Here is an 18,734-nt window from a genome sequence, read left to right as displayed (position 1 = left end):
TTGTGGCCACGTCTTCGCAAGCGCAGAAGAAAGCAAAAACGTTTTTTACATATGTGTTCGCTAAAAACTGTTCCTTTTCTTTATTCGCATTCCTTTTCCTTGCGGCACAATCAGTAATGAAAAACAACAAAGATACCAGTAAGTATGCCACTTCGTACTATTCCAATGTCAGTTGTCGTCTTATGTTGTGTTTTGCTGTGCACCGGCCAGCGCTGTATTGAAATGCCAGTGAATGAAAGTTACCAATGTGCTGACACGTTGAAACTGTGTCCATCAGCGACAACGGTTTTATAAAAATGAATGAAAACATTTACAATACAAACGTGGGAAGAACTACACGTGAAAGATCATGGCAGACTATAGCTTTGTCCCTTACAGGCTTTACTCTCATCTCCACGCGTTCAGTGCTATTGCTTACAAGTCAGCTGGTGCAGCAACATTTGTGTAGGTTAAGTCAGCAACTGGCCAGTGCACGAAGCTTGTTAGTCTTTCGCTGTTACAATTTTGGGCTGAAGCTAACAGAGGTCTATACAGCCTGGAAGCTATTCAGCGCTGACGAATATGTCGAATATGACGATATGTACAGGAAGGCAGAACGACATTACAATGTCGAAAAAAAGAGGAATTTGCACACTTACAAATTTGCATATTCTGTGTACGAAAAACGAGAGGAGAGCTCACTACGTGCCTCCTAGTCCGCAGCCCTGATTTTTTTTACTTCTTCTTTCTTTATTTTTGCTAGCTGATGGGCGAAATTCAAGGAGTACAGACGCTGAAATTTCGACTGCGCTTACTTTCCTCCAACAATGCTCTTGCACCGTTAATGAATTCGAGTCAAGGTGCAGAATCCGTAAATCACCAGTAAATAATTTCGTAGCTTTAGAAGTTTCTTTCCCATAAATTGTCGAACGTATATGGCATTCAAGAGGCGCAGGCTGTTACAAAACGGTTCAAGAAACTTTAACGAGGCGCAATAAATTGGCTAATATGACGCACAGGGAATGTCAAAATGTCAACAAGTTTCGGACAACCCGCGATTGATTGTTTCCTTTCATGTCGCTGTTTTCCATGGACGCACTTAAACACATTTGACTTCGGTGCATGTATGTTATCTGGTGCCCGAAAACCGAAACATGCTAACATAAAAACATTCACACTAATAAATAAAAAAGTGGACCACGTTCTGGAGCTGTATTAGTGACTCGTGAACTTTCTATCATTCCAAGCACGAACAAGTTTACAGCCGAAAATTTGACGTCTGTACTTCTTTAAATATGGCGCGGCCTAAATCACCTCCTATAAAAAAATTTTTTTTGACCAGCTCTTTCAAAAGTTGCAGCCTATTCCCCGCACCATCTCATTTGTTTCCCGGCAGTCCGAAGTTTTAGAGAAAGGGGTTTGCGCTTCTCAATCTCTGTGCCTTTGGATCGAAGGCAGGCAGTGTACTAATGAGTGTGCATTACGCGGCCCAAGATATCAGTCGCGAGAAAGAGCGCAGGGGCAGCCAGTCTAAACATCGGATAACTAAGCCCGTGTCTTCGGAGAGCAATTTTAAACTGCGGGCTACATGGAACTACACGCTTCAGATCAGGAGGATCAACGTAGCTGAAGCCGCAATTGTGCACGAAAAATCAGTACAGAAGTGGGCTCAAAGATCATAGATTACGCTAATGTTGTCCCAATTTCCCATTAATGAAAGGATTTATTAGAGCTGCATTGCTCAGGTAGTCTTCAGCGAAATTTTCTTGTGGTGAATAGTTACAAATAGTAAATTCAGGCGACAAGCCCTGTTGTCGACATCCATCCTCGCTTTGTGCGGAAGTTAAGAGTGTCAAGACTGTTGCCGTCACAAGACAGTTTCGCAGGTCAGACAGCGCAGCGAAATTTATAATCTAGTATGAGGATGCCCTCCGAAATTCGTGGCGAGCTCGTGAACGTTTTCAAATTTTCGGGCGTTGACCGAAGCTGAGTGGTCCTTTCTTAGCTTCCCATGCAGGACGATCGCTGCATAATTCACGGTTACTGTAAAGAATCGCTGCTCACAAAAGACTTTGGAACACAGAAGCTAGGAAAACGCCGCAATTACTTAGGGCCTATGCGTGCAGGCAGGGGTCGATGGCTGCACTCGGCGCTTGCTTTTGAGACCTACGCAGCCCAGAGCTTGAATTCCCGGTCGGTGCCCAGGCAGAGAGCATTTAAATTCACGAGTCCCATTTCGAAACATCTTGGTTTGTAAGAGCTGTGTAAGAAATAAATTTGTAAGCACCTACGAGTTTTTTTAATGGTTGTCCTTCCTTAGCACTCAGCTGGTGCTGTTTAAGCCACTGTAACACGGGTGCCCGCATTAACTTGACAATCAGTAGCTGCTTGATTTCTTGCTTTTGCGATGTCTAATAAGTGCGCTATAGACGTAAGCAGGACTTGCTGGTGAATATCTGTCTTTTCCGTCACCAAAAACATGTCTCACAGTGACACGCAGTAAGTACGGCCTGCCTCACAGGAGCTGTGAGGCTATGACGCACAGCGGCGTCCCGCGCTGCTTGCCGTTGCACGGAGCACGCTCCGGAGCGGGCCGCCCTCCCTCCGCACGTGTCCCTGCACCGTGTATACAACATAGCCACTGTCGCGCCGCCGCAGTGTCATTTGTATTAAGCACGGTACGCAGCGCAGTCTTGAAGTTTTGAAGCAGGCCGCTGAGATGGGCTCTCGTGTCAAAACGCCCGTGTGGGGTGTAGAGATGTAGGGGGGTATCACAGCACAGAGCATGTTACTTAGTGTTATCACCTTACATCCTTGCGGTCTCCTTAGCTTTAGGTGAGGGTTCTTGTTGCACACTAATGCCAGCAACTGCTCATCCACGGTACTCCCATAAAGGAAACGCAAAAAAAAAAGGAATACTATCGCACTAAACGTACTGCGCACAAAAGTTACCTAGTGACGAACAGTAGGGATTACAACGCTCTAAAAGCACTCCAGGCGAAGGTCGACCGAAACTGACAAGTAGTGGGAGAGCGGGATAGAGGGTTCAAGAAGGGATGGGAAGTAGAGTAGAGAGAATGTAGATTCTTAACACTGCGACCAATGACGATGAACGATGACGATGAACGATGAACTAGAGCCCGATTGGCTTTCGCTTACAGCATTCCAGTAGTCAGTCAATTTCGTCACACTTATTGTCCTTGTAGCACTAGCTAAATAGAGAATTTATAGTAATTATAGTGTTCTAACTCATCTATGCAAATTATAATCTTGTCTACCTGCGTCTGAAGCCGTCGTCCTCCAGAATGTGGGCAGGTTGTCCAAAGGTACCGCGGAAAAGCTTATTGTAGCGGATAAATCTCACAGAGAGTCTGTGGCGCTCCTTATCTGTATTATTCGGCTGGCAATCGAATAAGGAGACGCAAAACATTCGCCGAGGATTTCCTTCTTCAATTTCCGGCTTCGAATAACGTAGCTCTAACTTTTCTCCATGAAAGTGTGCCCTATATAAACAATTATCTTGATATTCTGGCTTTTTAGTTATCTTTTCCGTTACCTACACCTTCAATATTCCCCTTCTTTTGAGTGTGCAGAGTGCAGGCAAAGGCTCTAAAGAGCTGTGTGAATGGACTCAGAAATATGCCCCATCGAGACTTGTTTCAATGTTTCATGACTGCTATGCGCGATCACCTAAACGCATGCTTATGTGTTGTGGTTATCAATGTTTTGCCGCGTGCACACTGAATTGTGCATTATGACGCCTCCACGTCCATGTTCATCATTAGCCGTAAACCCTCTTTCGTCATCTTTTTACACGTATAGATCATGGGTTCCTGCAGTTAGAACATTGTGCAAGTAGGGGAGAGGATACCAGCCTGTTATTGGCATATTTAACTGAATAAAACAAGAATCTCAAACACAGAACAGTGTTCATAGTATACGAAAGCAGTGAAAACATATGAGTAAATAAAATACAATCAACAACGACTGTAAAGAATGCAAATATCAAATCTTACACAATACTTAGCGATAAAACAAGGGCAATTAGAAGAGCATAATCTTGTTGACATTACGTATCGTGCGTACAAAATGTATTACGATAAGAGGGCTGGCAATCTTTTTTTCTTTATTATCTGGGATCCCGTAATTTGACCCCTGTTAAGTAAGGTGTGATGCGACTTCGTTACTATACAATGCTATCATTGTACCTATAATAGTGAATTTTTATTGCATGCGACACTCTACCATTTCGACGTAGCTGCATTAGCATTGTCTACTTAAGGATTCGTGCATATAATAATGTCTTGTATCCAGAATATTCACCTAAAGTATTAACGGCAATCCTTATTACCTCGCAATAGAAAGCACTTCTCGGGCGACGCCTTACTCAAAAAGAACTTAGGCTGACGTGTTCGACGCGTTCAAGCATTATTAGTTGTTGATTAACTGATGCAAGTCCAAGAAAATAGGTCACTGAAGATACGGATATTCTGCAAACATCATCAATAGACCCAAACAAATAAGGATTGTGAAGAAAAGACCAACACACAATATCTAAATACAGCAAAGGCAGAAAGGCGAAAAGGATCGAAGGAATAGAACGTCACACATGAGCCCTCTATAGCTTGTTGTGCATGAAAATTCAATCACAGATTAGGTTTACCATCACATCTCTACAGTCAGTACATTTAGGGCACATTTAAAATCCCCAGGTGGTCAAAATTAATCCGGAGTCTCCCACTGCGCTTTGCCTCATAATCAGATCATGGTTCCCAGAACTTCAGTTAATTTAGTAAATGTAAGTCTATATGAGTACATGAGAGAAAGATGAAATGGTTTTATTAAAAACGAGAAGAACAAAAGAAAGAAGTGAGAAATAAAGAATAAGAAAAGAAATGAAAGAAAAGCGAACTGCAAAAGAACCTCGCACACAGTGAAGCATAAAAGCGCATCACTACAGATACTACACGCATATCAATTACAGAAATTAATTTAGAAAACAGCCCGCACAGAGACAAAGATTGACGAAAGTAAAGTAGTAAAGAAGCGATCGAATCTTAGTGGCAGTAAAACTCTCCGTAACTTAACAATTCTAATAAATATGTTAGCGAAACACGGTAATATTTGTAATACCGAATGATTCTGCTAGTTTCTAAGGAGCTTTTATATTAAGCGCTCTTATTCATAATATGCATATACGTTGATCATGGGCCTAGTATTCTTGCAGGACTAAATGGCTGGTGTTAGAGTGCCATTAAAATATCCTTCGCCTCCATCTTCTAGACTCTTGGAATGGACAGGTTAAAATAACGTGGTGGGCATATTACTCTTTATGACCGCAATAATACTGCATACCGATAGCGTGACCGATTCTGTATAAAAGTGTCCCATATTGGCAGTGTCAAGTATCAGGCAGTGGCTCTAATTAAGGCCCCGTATTCACAAAACATTTTGCACTTCGATTGTTCGTCAGAGAAAATTCCAGCCAATCCTGTTGCTATACATATTGTTAGCAAAGGTGGCCGACTAACAGCAAAGAGCACTTAAGGACGAAAAGCTTTGGGAATTCGGCCCCAAGTTCTCAGCGCATTTTATGAAGTCGATAGCCTGTCGTAGCTCCTCTGTTCTACAACAACAAGCACATAGCACGCTAACTGTTCCTTTTAAGAACAACAAGAACATCAGGTTGAGCAAAATGCACAGCCAAGAAGATTTCAGTGCATTTTTGTCGCTTTCTTATTATTGCATCTGGACGCGCATTCATCTTACCTTATAACTGTTAATAAGAGCAAATTCAAGTCAATCCTGATGCTGGCCATTTTATTAAAGAACGCCACTGCCAAATGGTACAGCGCACTTACGAACGAAAAACTTCGTGAATTCGACCCCATGGCCACATTCACAAAAATTTTCCTACGCTAAAATGATTCGTAAGTGCAGAGACGCCGGCCAATCGCGATGTCGACCATCATTAGAGAAGACAGCCGGCTAATGGCAAATAGCACTTACGAATCAAAAGCTTTGTTGAATCGGCGCCTGAAGTTTTATACAGCTGCATAGGTTTCTATAGCTTATGTAGTGCGAGATTTATTGAAATCTTGCTTCGAACTCAAGTTACCGAGTTGCTTCTAGGAAAGTCATTGATGGTAGCGTCTGAAGCTGTTTAGTCAAATAGAAACGTTAATTCATCTTTGCCTAGCCTCAAGGGTTGCCTGGAGAGGAAACTGGACATGTAAGCTGAGAAATTGCTCTGTTACTCTCATACGCTAATGCTAGCTTTCCATTACATCCATTGTGACGCAGAACTTGAGGGACAATTTTACTATTCACATAATACTTGGAAGTGCAAATAATCTACCACTTGTAATAGCATACAGCGCTTGCCTTGGAAATTGGCAAAAAGGCATTACTGCTTATAAATGTGGGCCACTTCTCTCCTGCCCATTCATCTAGACCAAACCTAGAAAATTGCGTCTTCTGATGAAGAATTCCATGTTAGCGCTATCATCACGTCTAAAAAAGTGTGCTGTTCGATATGGCCTTGAACTAAAGTATATTAGGACCACTCTTAACAATACAATCAATGAGTCCGGCAAGCGGTTTAAGCATAAATTTGACAAACATAGGTGCACTTTTTTCATGAAGACGGTGGCAAGTTTTGCTATAGAGGAACGTTTCTACGGACCCAGTTGCCATTGTAATTTCCGCGTTCGGTGCAAATTACTGTTATGTTTCTCTTATCCGCCTTTCTTGCTTTAGTTTGAATGAATTAGAATAGCGCAGCAAGCCACATATTCCATCAAACGTCTGGAGAATCTTCCCTGTCGAATGTTCTTGGAAAGTCTTGCCCCCCGGTGCATGCATAATCTCCAAAAAAGCATCAATGGCGACACGTGCCTAAACGCGTGCCGCTTGTCAACCCATGTCGTCTGCGAGCGTCGTTCCTTGGAAGACCAAGTGCTTTTCTTCCATGCTAGACTAAGCCGATCAGCAGACGGATAGTTCACGGAGCAAACGGACCTTTGCCTCGGTCGTCATGCATGCACAAATCTTCCAGTGTGATGCTGCGGTTTCTTAAGTCAACTGGATTCTTCAACCGCATTTAAGCACGTGGTAAACACTCGTGTGCGTGTGCGCACGTTCATGCTCTGTCGTTTTCTTTTCTCCTCATTCGTCTGACCTAGCGTAAGGTAGGAAAAAGGATGCGATTATCGTTAGACTCCCTGAGCTTTTTCTCTTTTCGTAGTTCGTTCTCTCACCCGGCATTCGCTTCCTTAGCAGTGAAACAACCGTGACAAATTTTTTATACGTACTACAAACGTCATCTACCTTAAGCTATTGGCGTAACTGTATGTGGAAAGGAAAAACACGGGCGCTATAACGTAAAACTATTCGAAACTTTTCTATTCTATTTCTGCAGTCAGCCCTCAACGATAGGGCAAATATTTTTTGGGCCGCCCCTCTTCGTTTGTGTGTCATGCGACGACAAGAAAACCGCGAATATTGCTATTCTGATATGACGTGTACGCGATGATTATACATGATTAGGCCGAACAAAAGAAAAAATTCGGCAGAAGCACTGAATACTGCTTACGTGTGGGAATGCGAAAGCATTACACCGCTTGCAGACCACGGAACGCCACGAGCGCCTCGGGCGCCACTTCCTTCCCATTGGCTGCGCCGTCTTACTGTCCAGCGACGCACCCGCCAGGCCACACCTTTAGTCAGCCACAACCGTGCAGCCGACGTCGCGTCGGGCTCGTCTCGTACCCCGGGAGGGCCTGGGTTCGATTCCAACCCAGAACGAAATTTACCAAATTTTCTTTTCAAACTTATTAATTTACTTTGTTTACAGGAATCTGGATGAGAAATCTGACGCCAATCTGAGCATGTTTTTACGTGTTTTCACTCTTTGCGCCGTCGGCCATTTTTGGCACCATCTTTTTGGTCACGCCGACTAAGACAAATTTTCGCTCAATGGGGCGGATAACGCTTTTTCATAAATAATTACTTGTGATCCTACGCCTTTTTCACCATTAGCCCTCCGCTATTGGTGAAAAGCTTTCGGGCTGCGCCCACTACGCCTGCCTGTCATGCAACGTCACAAAACTGCAAAATCTTACAGGGTCAAAGTGATGTAAACGCATTAAAGATGCATTAATATGTCGAAAAAAACAGATTTTTTTTTCGGAATAGACGGAGACTGCCCCGTTCCGAAATTAAAGATGGCTGCCCGCCGATCGCTTTGGCATTGGCTACTCGGAGCTGCCGGGGAGAACGGATTTATTTGCGTATCATAAAAAAAAAAGATTGCGTGGCAGTATAAAGTTTTCCAGCCCTTTCGGCACGTATATGATGTCGCTTTACCAACTTTCCTTATCTATAATCCGTTTAAGCGGTATATTTACCCTCCTGTTGAACGCCGCCGCTATTTTCTACCAGACACCGAAAGCCAGGAGAAGCGGGCCACTCGCCGAGGCGGGCAGTGCCCATCCGGTTGTCTACTTTCACATACCCGGCCACACCGAATCCACCTCTGTGTGCTCCTCGCCTGTGGTCAGTCAGTAAAATAAAAATAACCTCTAAATTACGCAATGCTATTCACTTTGAAAGCAAACAAAAGTATCCTCCTATAAACGAGGACAGCTAGCGTTTCATTCGTCTGTTCAAACACCGCTGCGGGTGACCGCCCGATGCTTGCGTCGGCGGCTACGTAAATTTTACGTCAGGAGACTGGAATAGCTTTACGTTATAGGGCCCCAGGTGTAGGTTAAACACATAATTTAATTAAGCAATGTACACTTCATTTATTTACACTTACTTGATCTATTTATTTGAAAAATCTGCAAACCATATATGAAGCATTTTCTCACCCATGATTTCAGCCAAGCTTTTTTTTTTGCGTTTGTTCTGTTCTTGTGCTTGTTTATGGTGAAGTTACATATATCCGGAACATTTGTCCAATTATAAAGCGAACAAACCTGAATGGATAATAGCTAATTCCTGATATCTGCGAGCGTAGTCAGAAATAATACATCGCTATATATATGAATGCAAAACTAGACGTAGGAGAAGGCCGCTCTACTTAAGCACAATACGACGCCACGAAAATGCAGGCTTCTTTGTTCCGCGGTCATTCGAAGGCAAACTTTCACGCATTGAAAGTGCCAAAATCGGTCACTTTAGACCGAGAGAGACATTTAAAAAACGAACGACGTAAATAGACCTTGAACTGCTCGTCGTCAGTAGTTGACTTTTCCATGGCCGTGGTGGGTGGTAACGAAGTTGCTATAAGTGGGGTTAGTCTGGCAGGCTAGGCCAGCAATTGCTCCGCCTAAGTGTCTCTGTTCATGTCAAAAATATTTGTCACCACGAGTCCCTCAGCTCAGCCTCTCCCATAAATGCCAGTAAAATGCGCGATACTTGCTTGCGCACCATTCGCAGTCGAAAAACAAACTGTCCTGCAGATTCATGAGAAAACCTTTTTCGCGTGCAGTCCAGAAGCCTCTCCCTTTTAGAACAGAAGCGCTTGCAAAACGAGATGAAGTGCCCCAGATCGCCCACTTCGTTGCGTTCAGTGCAAGATGGAGAAGCAGCACGGCTGACCTTAAATACCCATGCAGGAGTGTAGGCTCATCTCGTTCTTACTCGGTATAGGAGAGTAGCTTCAGTGCGGCGAAGTCCCTTTACAACACAACGCTGACGCGGCGGTTTCCAAGTGTTTTTAATGGCGTCCACAAGTTGCACAGGAAGATAGCGTTGTTGTTCGTCGAATGTTGAGATTTTTTAGTATAAAGCGCGAATACTGAAGCTTGTGGTTAAGTTTCAGGTAATGCAGTTGTTCATTGAGATAGGAGTTACCGAAAAAATCCGAGGACACATAAGCACTTCTTGGAGAAAGCAATAATATCCACTTGAACGCCGCAGGGCGGTTTTTCGAGTAACGAACACCTCGCGGGTATGCGAGCACGCTGAGACGCTTGGCCAACGCCTCCTAGATAGCACAAGGCCGGGGCCCTCCGATGCGTGACGTCATGCTAAATTTCCCCACTGCCACAGAGTCTAATCGGGACGCTCCCGAGTAAGCCGCAGTGTTTTGGACGTCACCGCTTTTGGTACGCCGGTGTTGGCAATGGAAATTTCGGTCCAAGTTGAACGATGTCATAAAGCAGAGTGCACAGGCCTGCTATCTAGGAGGCGCTGGTTTATCCCAGTGTGTAAGACACTCGGCCTCTGAGCGTGGGGTCTTAGGCTCGAAACACACTGCCGTCAACGTTTTTCCTTTAGAATACATTGTTTTTAAATACAGCGATTTCTTTATAGCGATTACCGAGGTGAATCTCGAACGCAGGCGAGAGCTTGCGCGGACAAGGGAATCGCGGATAACACAGGCCTCCGAGAGCGAGGGTGACGTGGCGTCGTGGCGATGCCTTCTCCCATCACGCAACACCTGGCGCGCCAGCGTGGCAACAGGTGTTCCCTTTCGTCCTCTCTGCTCCGTGGAGGCGCGCACGTGACGCGGCGTCACAGCCAACGGGAATTTAGGTGCCGTCTCGCTGCTACAGACGCCGGCCTTTTCAACTAATGGGCCATTTGATGTTTTCCCATCAATAATTACTGAAGTCTCTTTAGAAGCAAATTTGAATTGCGTCGGCATAATTTACGCTGTAAGATTGCGCGGACAGCGTTGGCTATGTGCCGCTGCGTCCTCAATTCATCGTATTCAGCGCGTACGTGCAAAGTTAAAAAAGCAAAATAAGAAAGTCCAAGCAAAATATGGGTTAACACTTTGCGGCATAATAGTTCAATCCCGCGTGACTTCGACATTTATAACCATGGCATTGTATGTTTGTCTAATCTGCGAGAGCGTTCTGTGTTTTTCATGTGCATTGGCTTTAAATCACGCTGCGATATCTTGAGGGTCCCAACCAATTACACTTATAGAGCATCTTAAGCTAACCAGGCAATGACGTGAATGCGGGTTACGATATGTCTCTACAACTAATATATCAAAATATTGTCGTGCTTCGAAGGAAAAAGGAGCAAATTTGCGGCTCGTCGTACGCCGCGAGAAAATACGCAGAACCAAACTGCCACGAACTAATATACTTGGGCTGGTTGGTACTGACGGTTTAATGTGGCTGTACTCCACAAAAAAGAAAGAAAAAAGAAGAAAGAGGAACGAAGTTGCACAGCCCCTATTTGACACAGTGTACTTAAAGGAAGTTTCAGTGGCAACGTGATGAGCAGACAGACGAGTACACGATTTTATTTATTTAGAAACTCGAAAGCACATGCCAGTGAACGATGAACTTTATATGTGACGTGCTTGACACCAAATTCAAAGCGCCAGCTGTAAGGGATGACGAGCTAAACCAGTCAAGCGGTCATCGGAGAGCTAATACAGTATTTAGGGGTTGACCGGATAGGCTCGGCGTATGTGAGTTTTTGTTTCGCATCTATTGCCAGTAGTGCAATCAAGCACAAGGTGCCGTGTCATTGGCCCTAATAATGAAACTTGCGAGACACTGAGACACCACTGTTGGTCGGGGACTGACCTAAGCTAGGCCCCATGCAAAAGGGTCCCGCCGCTGCAAATCGTACGCGAGGAGAAACAACCAGGGCGTTTCACGCAGCATGGTACGGTAATAAATTTACAGACTAGTTGACAAGCACTGGCGCGTGGAACGGCTCTCCCGGGCAGCATCAAAACCCTCGGCTGTGTGTACATGGCGCCGCTGCCATAGGAGATGTAGCTCCCCGGAGCGCCATTCACTTCGGCCCAGAAAAAGGCGGAATGAATGCGAGGCCGTCAGAATTGTCAGAAGTTAGCCGATGAGCCTGATTTATCCGTATGCTCCAATGCTAAATATCGTCCCGTGATGTTTGTTGAATGGTGCCTTCCGTTTCTGGCGCTTGCTTGCTGCGCGGGCCGCGCAGCAACGTCGTGCACATGCGCGTGTGTCGCAATTCGAGCGTCAGCCGTTGATGTAGGTTTGTGCAGGGCAGTGAATTATGGCGCTCATTTACGAATCCGAAGTGCCGGTCGTGCGCGTGCGTGTACTACGACATACACGATCTTTGAAAAAAGTAATGATAAATGAAGATCGCTTGCTTTTTACCGTTTGCTTTAGTTTTCGGACTTGGACAGACGAAAGTATAAACGAGACCCTTATGTGCTAGCAAGCTGGTAACTTGAACGAAACATATCTAGTCATTTTTATTTGATTGTTTTGTGTACTGTGTGACTCGTGCCATATGATGATACTCAAGGGATGTAAGATGCATAAAAGTAAATAAAACTCAAAATTTCGAAACTGGGATAATTACAAACGCTTTGCGATGTAACTATTATGTAGCACTGCATAAGTTCCGTACTTTGGTTTCATTTCGTTTTTTTTTTGTTCACTTCATCTAAGAAAGTGCTGTGTGTTCGTAGCTTCGCTGCTTTCACATTTTCGGACTGGTGCATGCTTCCCGAGCTGGCCTGCTCTGCGTGCATTCCTGAATGTAGAAATAAATGCCTGCTACTAAGCTCCATCACTGCGTGCGCATGCGCGGATGCATGTGCATGCTCGCCGATCCTGCAAGTTTCGTGCAAGTCTTGTGAAATCGTATCTGCTGTGTCGGGGGCGTATCCTGGCTCGAGGTGCCTTGCAATGAGTGTGTGCCCTTCCAAAGATCCAAGTTTTAAAATGATAGCGAAAAAAATTAAAGTGCTTGGTTCTCTCTTTTTTTGAGAGTTACACTATCACTGTGCTCATGCCAGTTTCTTTTTCTTTCTTTTTTTTTGTGCAAATGAGGAAGAGTTAAGCTTTCAGTCTGGTCCTAAGAGAGGCCTAACATTAACGAAGTGCACAATGCGGCGTGTCTTTGTACCGCACTACCGGAAGCTTGGATCTTCTGCGAAATTGTGTCGTGAAATTTCGACCCTTCGACCGTTCAATACTTCGCGCTGTCTCAGCTGTATTTGCCGTGAGGCGCTGTTTCAAGGCGTTTCGGTGCCCTAAGAATCTTATAGGCAATTCAGTTGCTATGCCTTCGCTGGGTCTGCTGAAAGCTAAGGAAAAATAATTGTTTTAATTCTTATCATGGCTGCTCGATATTGGCGCGCCTCTTGCTTTCTTCTTTAAAGTGGTTTGGAAATAATGTTCGTGATTAGGATAATGCAGTCAGTTAATGACATTAAGATTACTGGCTACCGGATTACGATGTAATGACGAGAAATGAATCACATGCACAAAATCCTTGCGCACATGTAAACTACCACCAATTAGCATGGGTCTAACATCATATTGTGTCTTGTTTGTATTTTGACAGCGTCACATGCTGCTATCTTGAAATACAAAGCGTGTGATCAATACATGAGCGTGCCTCGGGCAAGATAGGATGAACCACTGCTAAATAACAGTATTGTGTGCAACGCAGTTTAACAAATAACGGGGAGGGATGATTCCAAGAACAGCGACTGTATGTGTTGCCGGGAACTAGAGTTTTTAACAGTGCCTACGCTCCTATTTCAGAGACGGAGTTGAGAAATGCCAGTCTTGGTCGACGAACACAACGCAGCAAATAGATCTAGCTCTGAATATATTCTTCATGGTCTATTTTTTTATACGTGTGAGTATAAAGATTCTATTTGTCACATATATTCGGTTAAAATAACTCACCAATGACCCGAACATGTAAAAAGCGACATGTAGGTGATTTAATGTCATCCGCGGACGGCTTCCAGGTCTCGTATTACAAACTCTTTGTACGCTCGCAGGTGGGCCTACAAAAGCCACGTTCAATTAGTGTCGAGTAACTAAAAGAGCCTTCAAGTCTCGGAACAAGACTGCGTGTCTGAAACAGAATAGCTTTAATTACAGATTTAGGTCTGGCGGGTCCATCTGAAGAGCAACTCGCCTCACGGTGACGGTTGTTATAGTGGCGCCATCTAGGCGCCAAATCCAAAATCGGGGCTTGCGTTCAATACTCGGTGCGACGACTGCCGGCTCCGATCTGTCGCCGTGATATTGTGCGGATGAGACGTCACAGACGAAAAAAAAAAAAAAAGGAACTGGAACTTCGAGGAAAGCTGATTCAGCGCCCCGGTGAGCTGGAAAACTATTTGGGCAGTCAACACGACCTATTGAATTGGCAGAGCAGCTTAGACGTACATCGCATGCCGTTGAAAATCAGCGGGTGAACAAGCACGATTGTGCAACTTCGTCTCCATCGCCGTAACCCGTAAGAGAACACACAGGTTGCCCCAACAGGGTGTTCACACAAAGTAACAAAAAGCTCTGTGAACATTGAACGATTGTCTGAGTGAGAAACTTTTGTATGTGCGTGTGTGCCCGTGCGCGCACATGCGTGTGTGCGTAAGAGAGAGAGAGAGAGAGAGAGTGATGAGTGACGTGTGCGTGCGGGTGAGCTACGTTGTCACATGCATGCGACACGGCTATCCTACTATCTCTGACACATGTACAAAAGCGCTACACACGCTAAAAACGGAAAGGAAGAATCGTACAGAGATATCAGTGCTAGAGTTCGCAAAATACAAATCTCTCGTGAGTGCCACACCACAAGCCCAACACTCGCGAACGCGGAAGCAAAATCGTCGGCGTGTCTCACTCAAAATGCTTGGCTCGCGTACGCTGAAACAAGCCATACGTTGGATCACCTCTGCATACGCATCAGCAGCAACACAACAGCACAATTAGAACAGAAGAAATGTCATCGTTAACATGTTCATGCAAATGCAGTACACCGGGTCTCTCTCTCTCTCTCTCTCTCCTTTTTTTTACGTATATACAGAATATTTCTAAATCGCTTGCAGCAGACAGCACAATTTTAGCCCTTGATCTCGGCTACCCAAAAGATCAACATAACTTGCAGGAGAAATCGAAACGTATAATAGAATAGTTAACAAAGTTTCACTAATTCAAGTGTTAACTACTTACTTTACAGCACATATTGCCGTTTACAAATCCTATCCACTTGGACCAAATTCTCAGGATGATACCAATTTCAAGATAGCCATTCTCAACGTACATTGGCGCTCCAGTTATTTTTGTGCTGTAATGCATAAGGCGACGTGCTGTTAAAAAAAAAATAAAGGGTTCAACATCTCACTTTTACCGCAAGTTTAACGACGCTACCCCAAAGCCGGCGCCTTCCTCAGTATTCATTATAAGTTGATATATCTTGAAATTTCACCGGCTACAATCGCAAATTGCAATATTTGCCGCAGATAATTACTGAGAAACTTAATTCGTCAATTTTCGTTAATTAGTCAATTATGCATTTAAATTTGTTGTCCCAGCAATGTCCGCCTCTTTGAGCGATCTAGTTCAAGAATTACAGTTTTGATATCTGCCACGTGCAGCCGATTTCCAATATACCGGTATATATATATGTATACTCGCCACTGTATGGCGTTGCGCTTCTGAGTTCGAGGTCGAGGGTTCGAGCTAGGTCGCAGCGGTTGCATTTCAACTGAGCGAAATGCAAAAACGCTCGTTTACTTAGTGTTACAGGCACCTTAAAGGACCCCACGTAGTCAAAATTAATCCGGAGTCCCCCACTATGCCTTGCCTCATATTCATACCGTAGTTTTGGCACGTTATTATTGCCGTAAAATTTAATTTATGTTATTTTAAATTCTGTATACTCTAAAAGAACCACCTGGTATGTATAATTCTAGCAGGATGAATATAAAGAGAGAGAGACAAAAGGGGGAGGAAAGGCAGGGAGGTTAGCCAATGTGAGTTCCGGCTGGTTACCCTGTACTGGGGAAAGGGTGAAAGGGGATAAAAGGAGAAAGAGTACACACAGAAATATGACGTTCTACTTAGATGCAATAAGAAGATTAAATAATTTTTATATATTTCTGATGCCTCCATAAATGTACTAACCCGCGTGCAGCGCTGTCCTGATATTGTTTTTATGACTATGCACTCAAGATTTTTGCTAATGATATCGGCCACACGGCGACGGTGCGCTGGCAGTACTTGCAAATTCTAGTCGTCGGTATAATTATGCTTATACCTAAATAATTATGTGACTTTGAATTTTCCTTTCATCATTTTTGTGGTGGGGTAGTCAGCGCCGCCTGCAGTTGTCCACAGTACAAACAAAGCACATGCACATACAGAGGTGCCAGGAATATCCTGCTTTCCGTTTTCAAAACTGACATTGGAGGCTCGTGAGACGTGTAGAAAAAGCTCGGTTCTGCGAAAATTATGGTTCGGAATCCTCAAAACGAACCAAATGACTTTTTACTTGACACGTCGGTCAATGAGTGATAAATTAAACGCTAATAAATAACTTCAGTCACTGCCCTAATTAAGGAACTACATTAATTGGGGATAAAAGAGGCTACAGTAGGTGATACCTGAAGCTGACATTCTATGAAAAAGGGAAGGCCTGTTTTAGAGATTTTAGTCGAAATACTCATTGTGGCTGTCCTTCTGTGCCGCGCTCAACAGTTGCGGTTTTGAGCTCTATATTTTCGTGTGGGTGAAACTGCGACACGAGTGTGTAATTTATTTATTTTGATTTATTAGTTATTACATACTGCAGTCCCTCAACGGGCCCAAGCAGGGTACGCAAGAAAAAAATAAGTACAACTATGCAGAAGGATAGGCACTACAATGAAAACATACATAAAATTTCAAGCAGGTTACTCAATGTGAATAGTTGGTACATGTTTTAGTGTGTTCCACTCGGTTATAGTTATAGGGAAAAAAGGAGTTTTTAAACATATCGGTTCCTGCGAAGTTCGGCGTTAGGCAATGCGGCTTGACATGTCATGTTAGTCTAGTTGCTAGGGATGAATGGTGGTCGTTAGGGCCTACAGCAAGCTTTTTAGTCAGTAGGAGGAGTATAAATTGGTTTAGCTGAGATTTCTGTGTAAGTATAGGGCTTTGATAGCGTTATTTTTCATTAGTTAGGAAGGGGAATTATGCCACGAGTACTCTGAGTAAATGAATTTGGCGGCTTTTCTCTGTATTCGTTCAATGTTGGTAAGACTGTCGTCAGTATACAGGTCTATATGCTTTATTCCGTGTTCAAACCTTAAACTGTGGCGACATGCGGGTAATACTCTTGCTTTATTTCTCGCTTTACAGTTCATTGCGGCCAGTGATAAGTTGTGGTTCATGTTGGAGCTATATTCATTTGTTGATTACTTCACCATTCCGCCGTCCTTTGTTTCTATCTACTTAGACCGTACATGGATTGGTAAGTACTTTCTTATTTTAAGATTTTGTTCTATGCATAGCTATAACGAATCTTGTGTCGTGGCATACGTTGTCGCATGCTTCAAACGAGAAGCGATTCCTTACTGACTTGTTTTCGTTAACGGCGACGGCGCTATCATTCGTGCATGCAACACAGTGTACTTCTTGTGTACGCGCAAAGATATATATATATATATATATATATATATATATATATATATATATATATATATATATATATATATATATATATATATATATGTATATATATATATATATATATATATATATATATATTTATATATATATATATATATATATATATATATATATATATATATATATATATATATATATATATATATATATTTATATATATATATGTATAAAGAACTTGAGTGGTGCTACAAGGTAAACAGAACAACTATTTAATTTCGACAGTTTAGATCGGTGGACCGATCTTCGTCAGGGTTTACAAAAAAATTTTTTTGTAAACCCTGGCGAAGATCGGTCCACCGATCGAAACTGTCGAAATTAAATACTTGTTCTGTTTACCTTGTAGCACCACTCAAGTTCTTTACGTTTGAAAGGTAGCCTGAAGAAACCCTCTTTGCCTACTATATATATATATATATATATATATATATATATATACCAGAAAAAAAGCAGTTCTGGGTCCGGGTAAATATTCACAGTGAAGTAGACGCGCGTATGAAGCGGTTTATTGACGTTTCGGCCGGGGTCCGGCCTTCATCAGAATACATTGCATGGTGTCACTACAGTTAATATACATGCGCTTATCAACCAAATGAAGATACGTTAACATCAAAAACGAATAAAATGGGCGAACAAAATACATCCGAATCTTTCAAAGGATAGCTGACACGTGTATAGAGCGATGGCGATTGCAAACATATAATCTAAGATACAAAGTATAAAAACATACCGAAATGAATTGTAAGAACCAATCGCCACGTGACAACAAAACGTCGATATGCGCTCAATATGTGCTATGTTATCAAGCAAACACAGACACAGAAAAAGGGGGAATAGCGACGTACTAGTAGAAGAAGGGACAAGTGACGGGCTACAAAGACAGGCAACTCAATTTTCCTACACATTCATTCATACCACACGCGACAGTATCAAACTTATAGATAAGGAAGGATTCGCGGGCTTCTCTGTCATAATTTGAGCGAAATCCAGATTCAAGCAACGTGACTTTCAGTTTATCAAATGAGTGGTCAGGAAGATGTACGTGTTTCAAACTAGAGGTTCAAACCAAACCTCTAGAAGTACACTCCGGCACTTCTTCGTCATCCTCTGTTAGTAGGTTTGCCCATCAGGAGCTAAATAATATTGTTAATATTTCGGACGTTCAGCTAACAACTGAGGAGTGCAGTGTTCTACGTCGTGGTCTTAATTTTTGTCCAGCAACAGGTGGACATAATGAATTTCAACTACTGAAAGATTTGGATAATTTCGCCCGTAACTTACGCTTGCGCGAATACTTCCATGACCGCTCAA

At 43.2% G+C, this 18,734-nt stretch overlaps 1 protein-coding gene and 1 long non-coding RNA gene across 2 annotated transcripts in view; one reads left to right on the top strand and one right to left on the bottom strand.

Moving 5' to 3' along the window:
• slo (calcium-activated potassium channel slo) overlaps nucleotides 1-18,734 on the top strand; it is a 204,307-nt gene that overhangs the window by 124,708 nt on the left and 60,865 nt on the right. Inside the window, 2 exon segments of the mRNA XM_070524382.1 lie at nucleotides 13,503-13,599; nucleotides 17,097-17,208. Of these exon segments, the coding sequence (XP_070380483.1) occupies nucleotides 13,503-13,599; nucleotides 17,097-17,208 (209 nt within the window).
• The window catches only part of LOC139049148 (uncharacterized), a 121,964-nt gene continuing 110,803 nt past the window's right edge, over nucleotides 7,574-18,734 (bottom strand). The window contains exon 3 of the long non-coding RNA XR_011508135.1: nucleotides 7,574-7,760. This is a non-coding gene — a long non-coding RNA (uncharacterized lncRNA). The remainder of the gene's footprint in view (nucleotides 7,761-18,734) is intronic.

This window comes from Dermacentor albipictus, chromosome 1, assembly GCF_038994185.2.
Source record: "Dermacentor albipictus isolate Rhodes 1998 colony chromosome 1, USDA_Dalb.pri_finalv2, whole genome shotgun sequence".
Taxonomy (NCBI): Eukaryota; Metazoa; Arthropoda; class Arachnida; order Ixodida; family Ixodidae; genus Dermacentor; species Dermacentor albipictus.
Note: the sequence above shows the minus strand (reverse complement) of the source record. Positions and strands in the feature narration are given on the sequence as shown.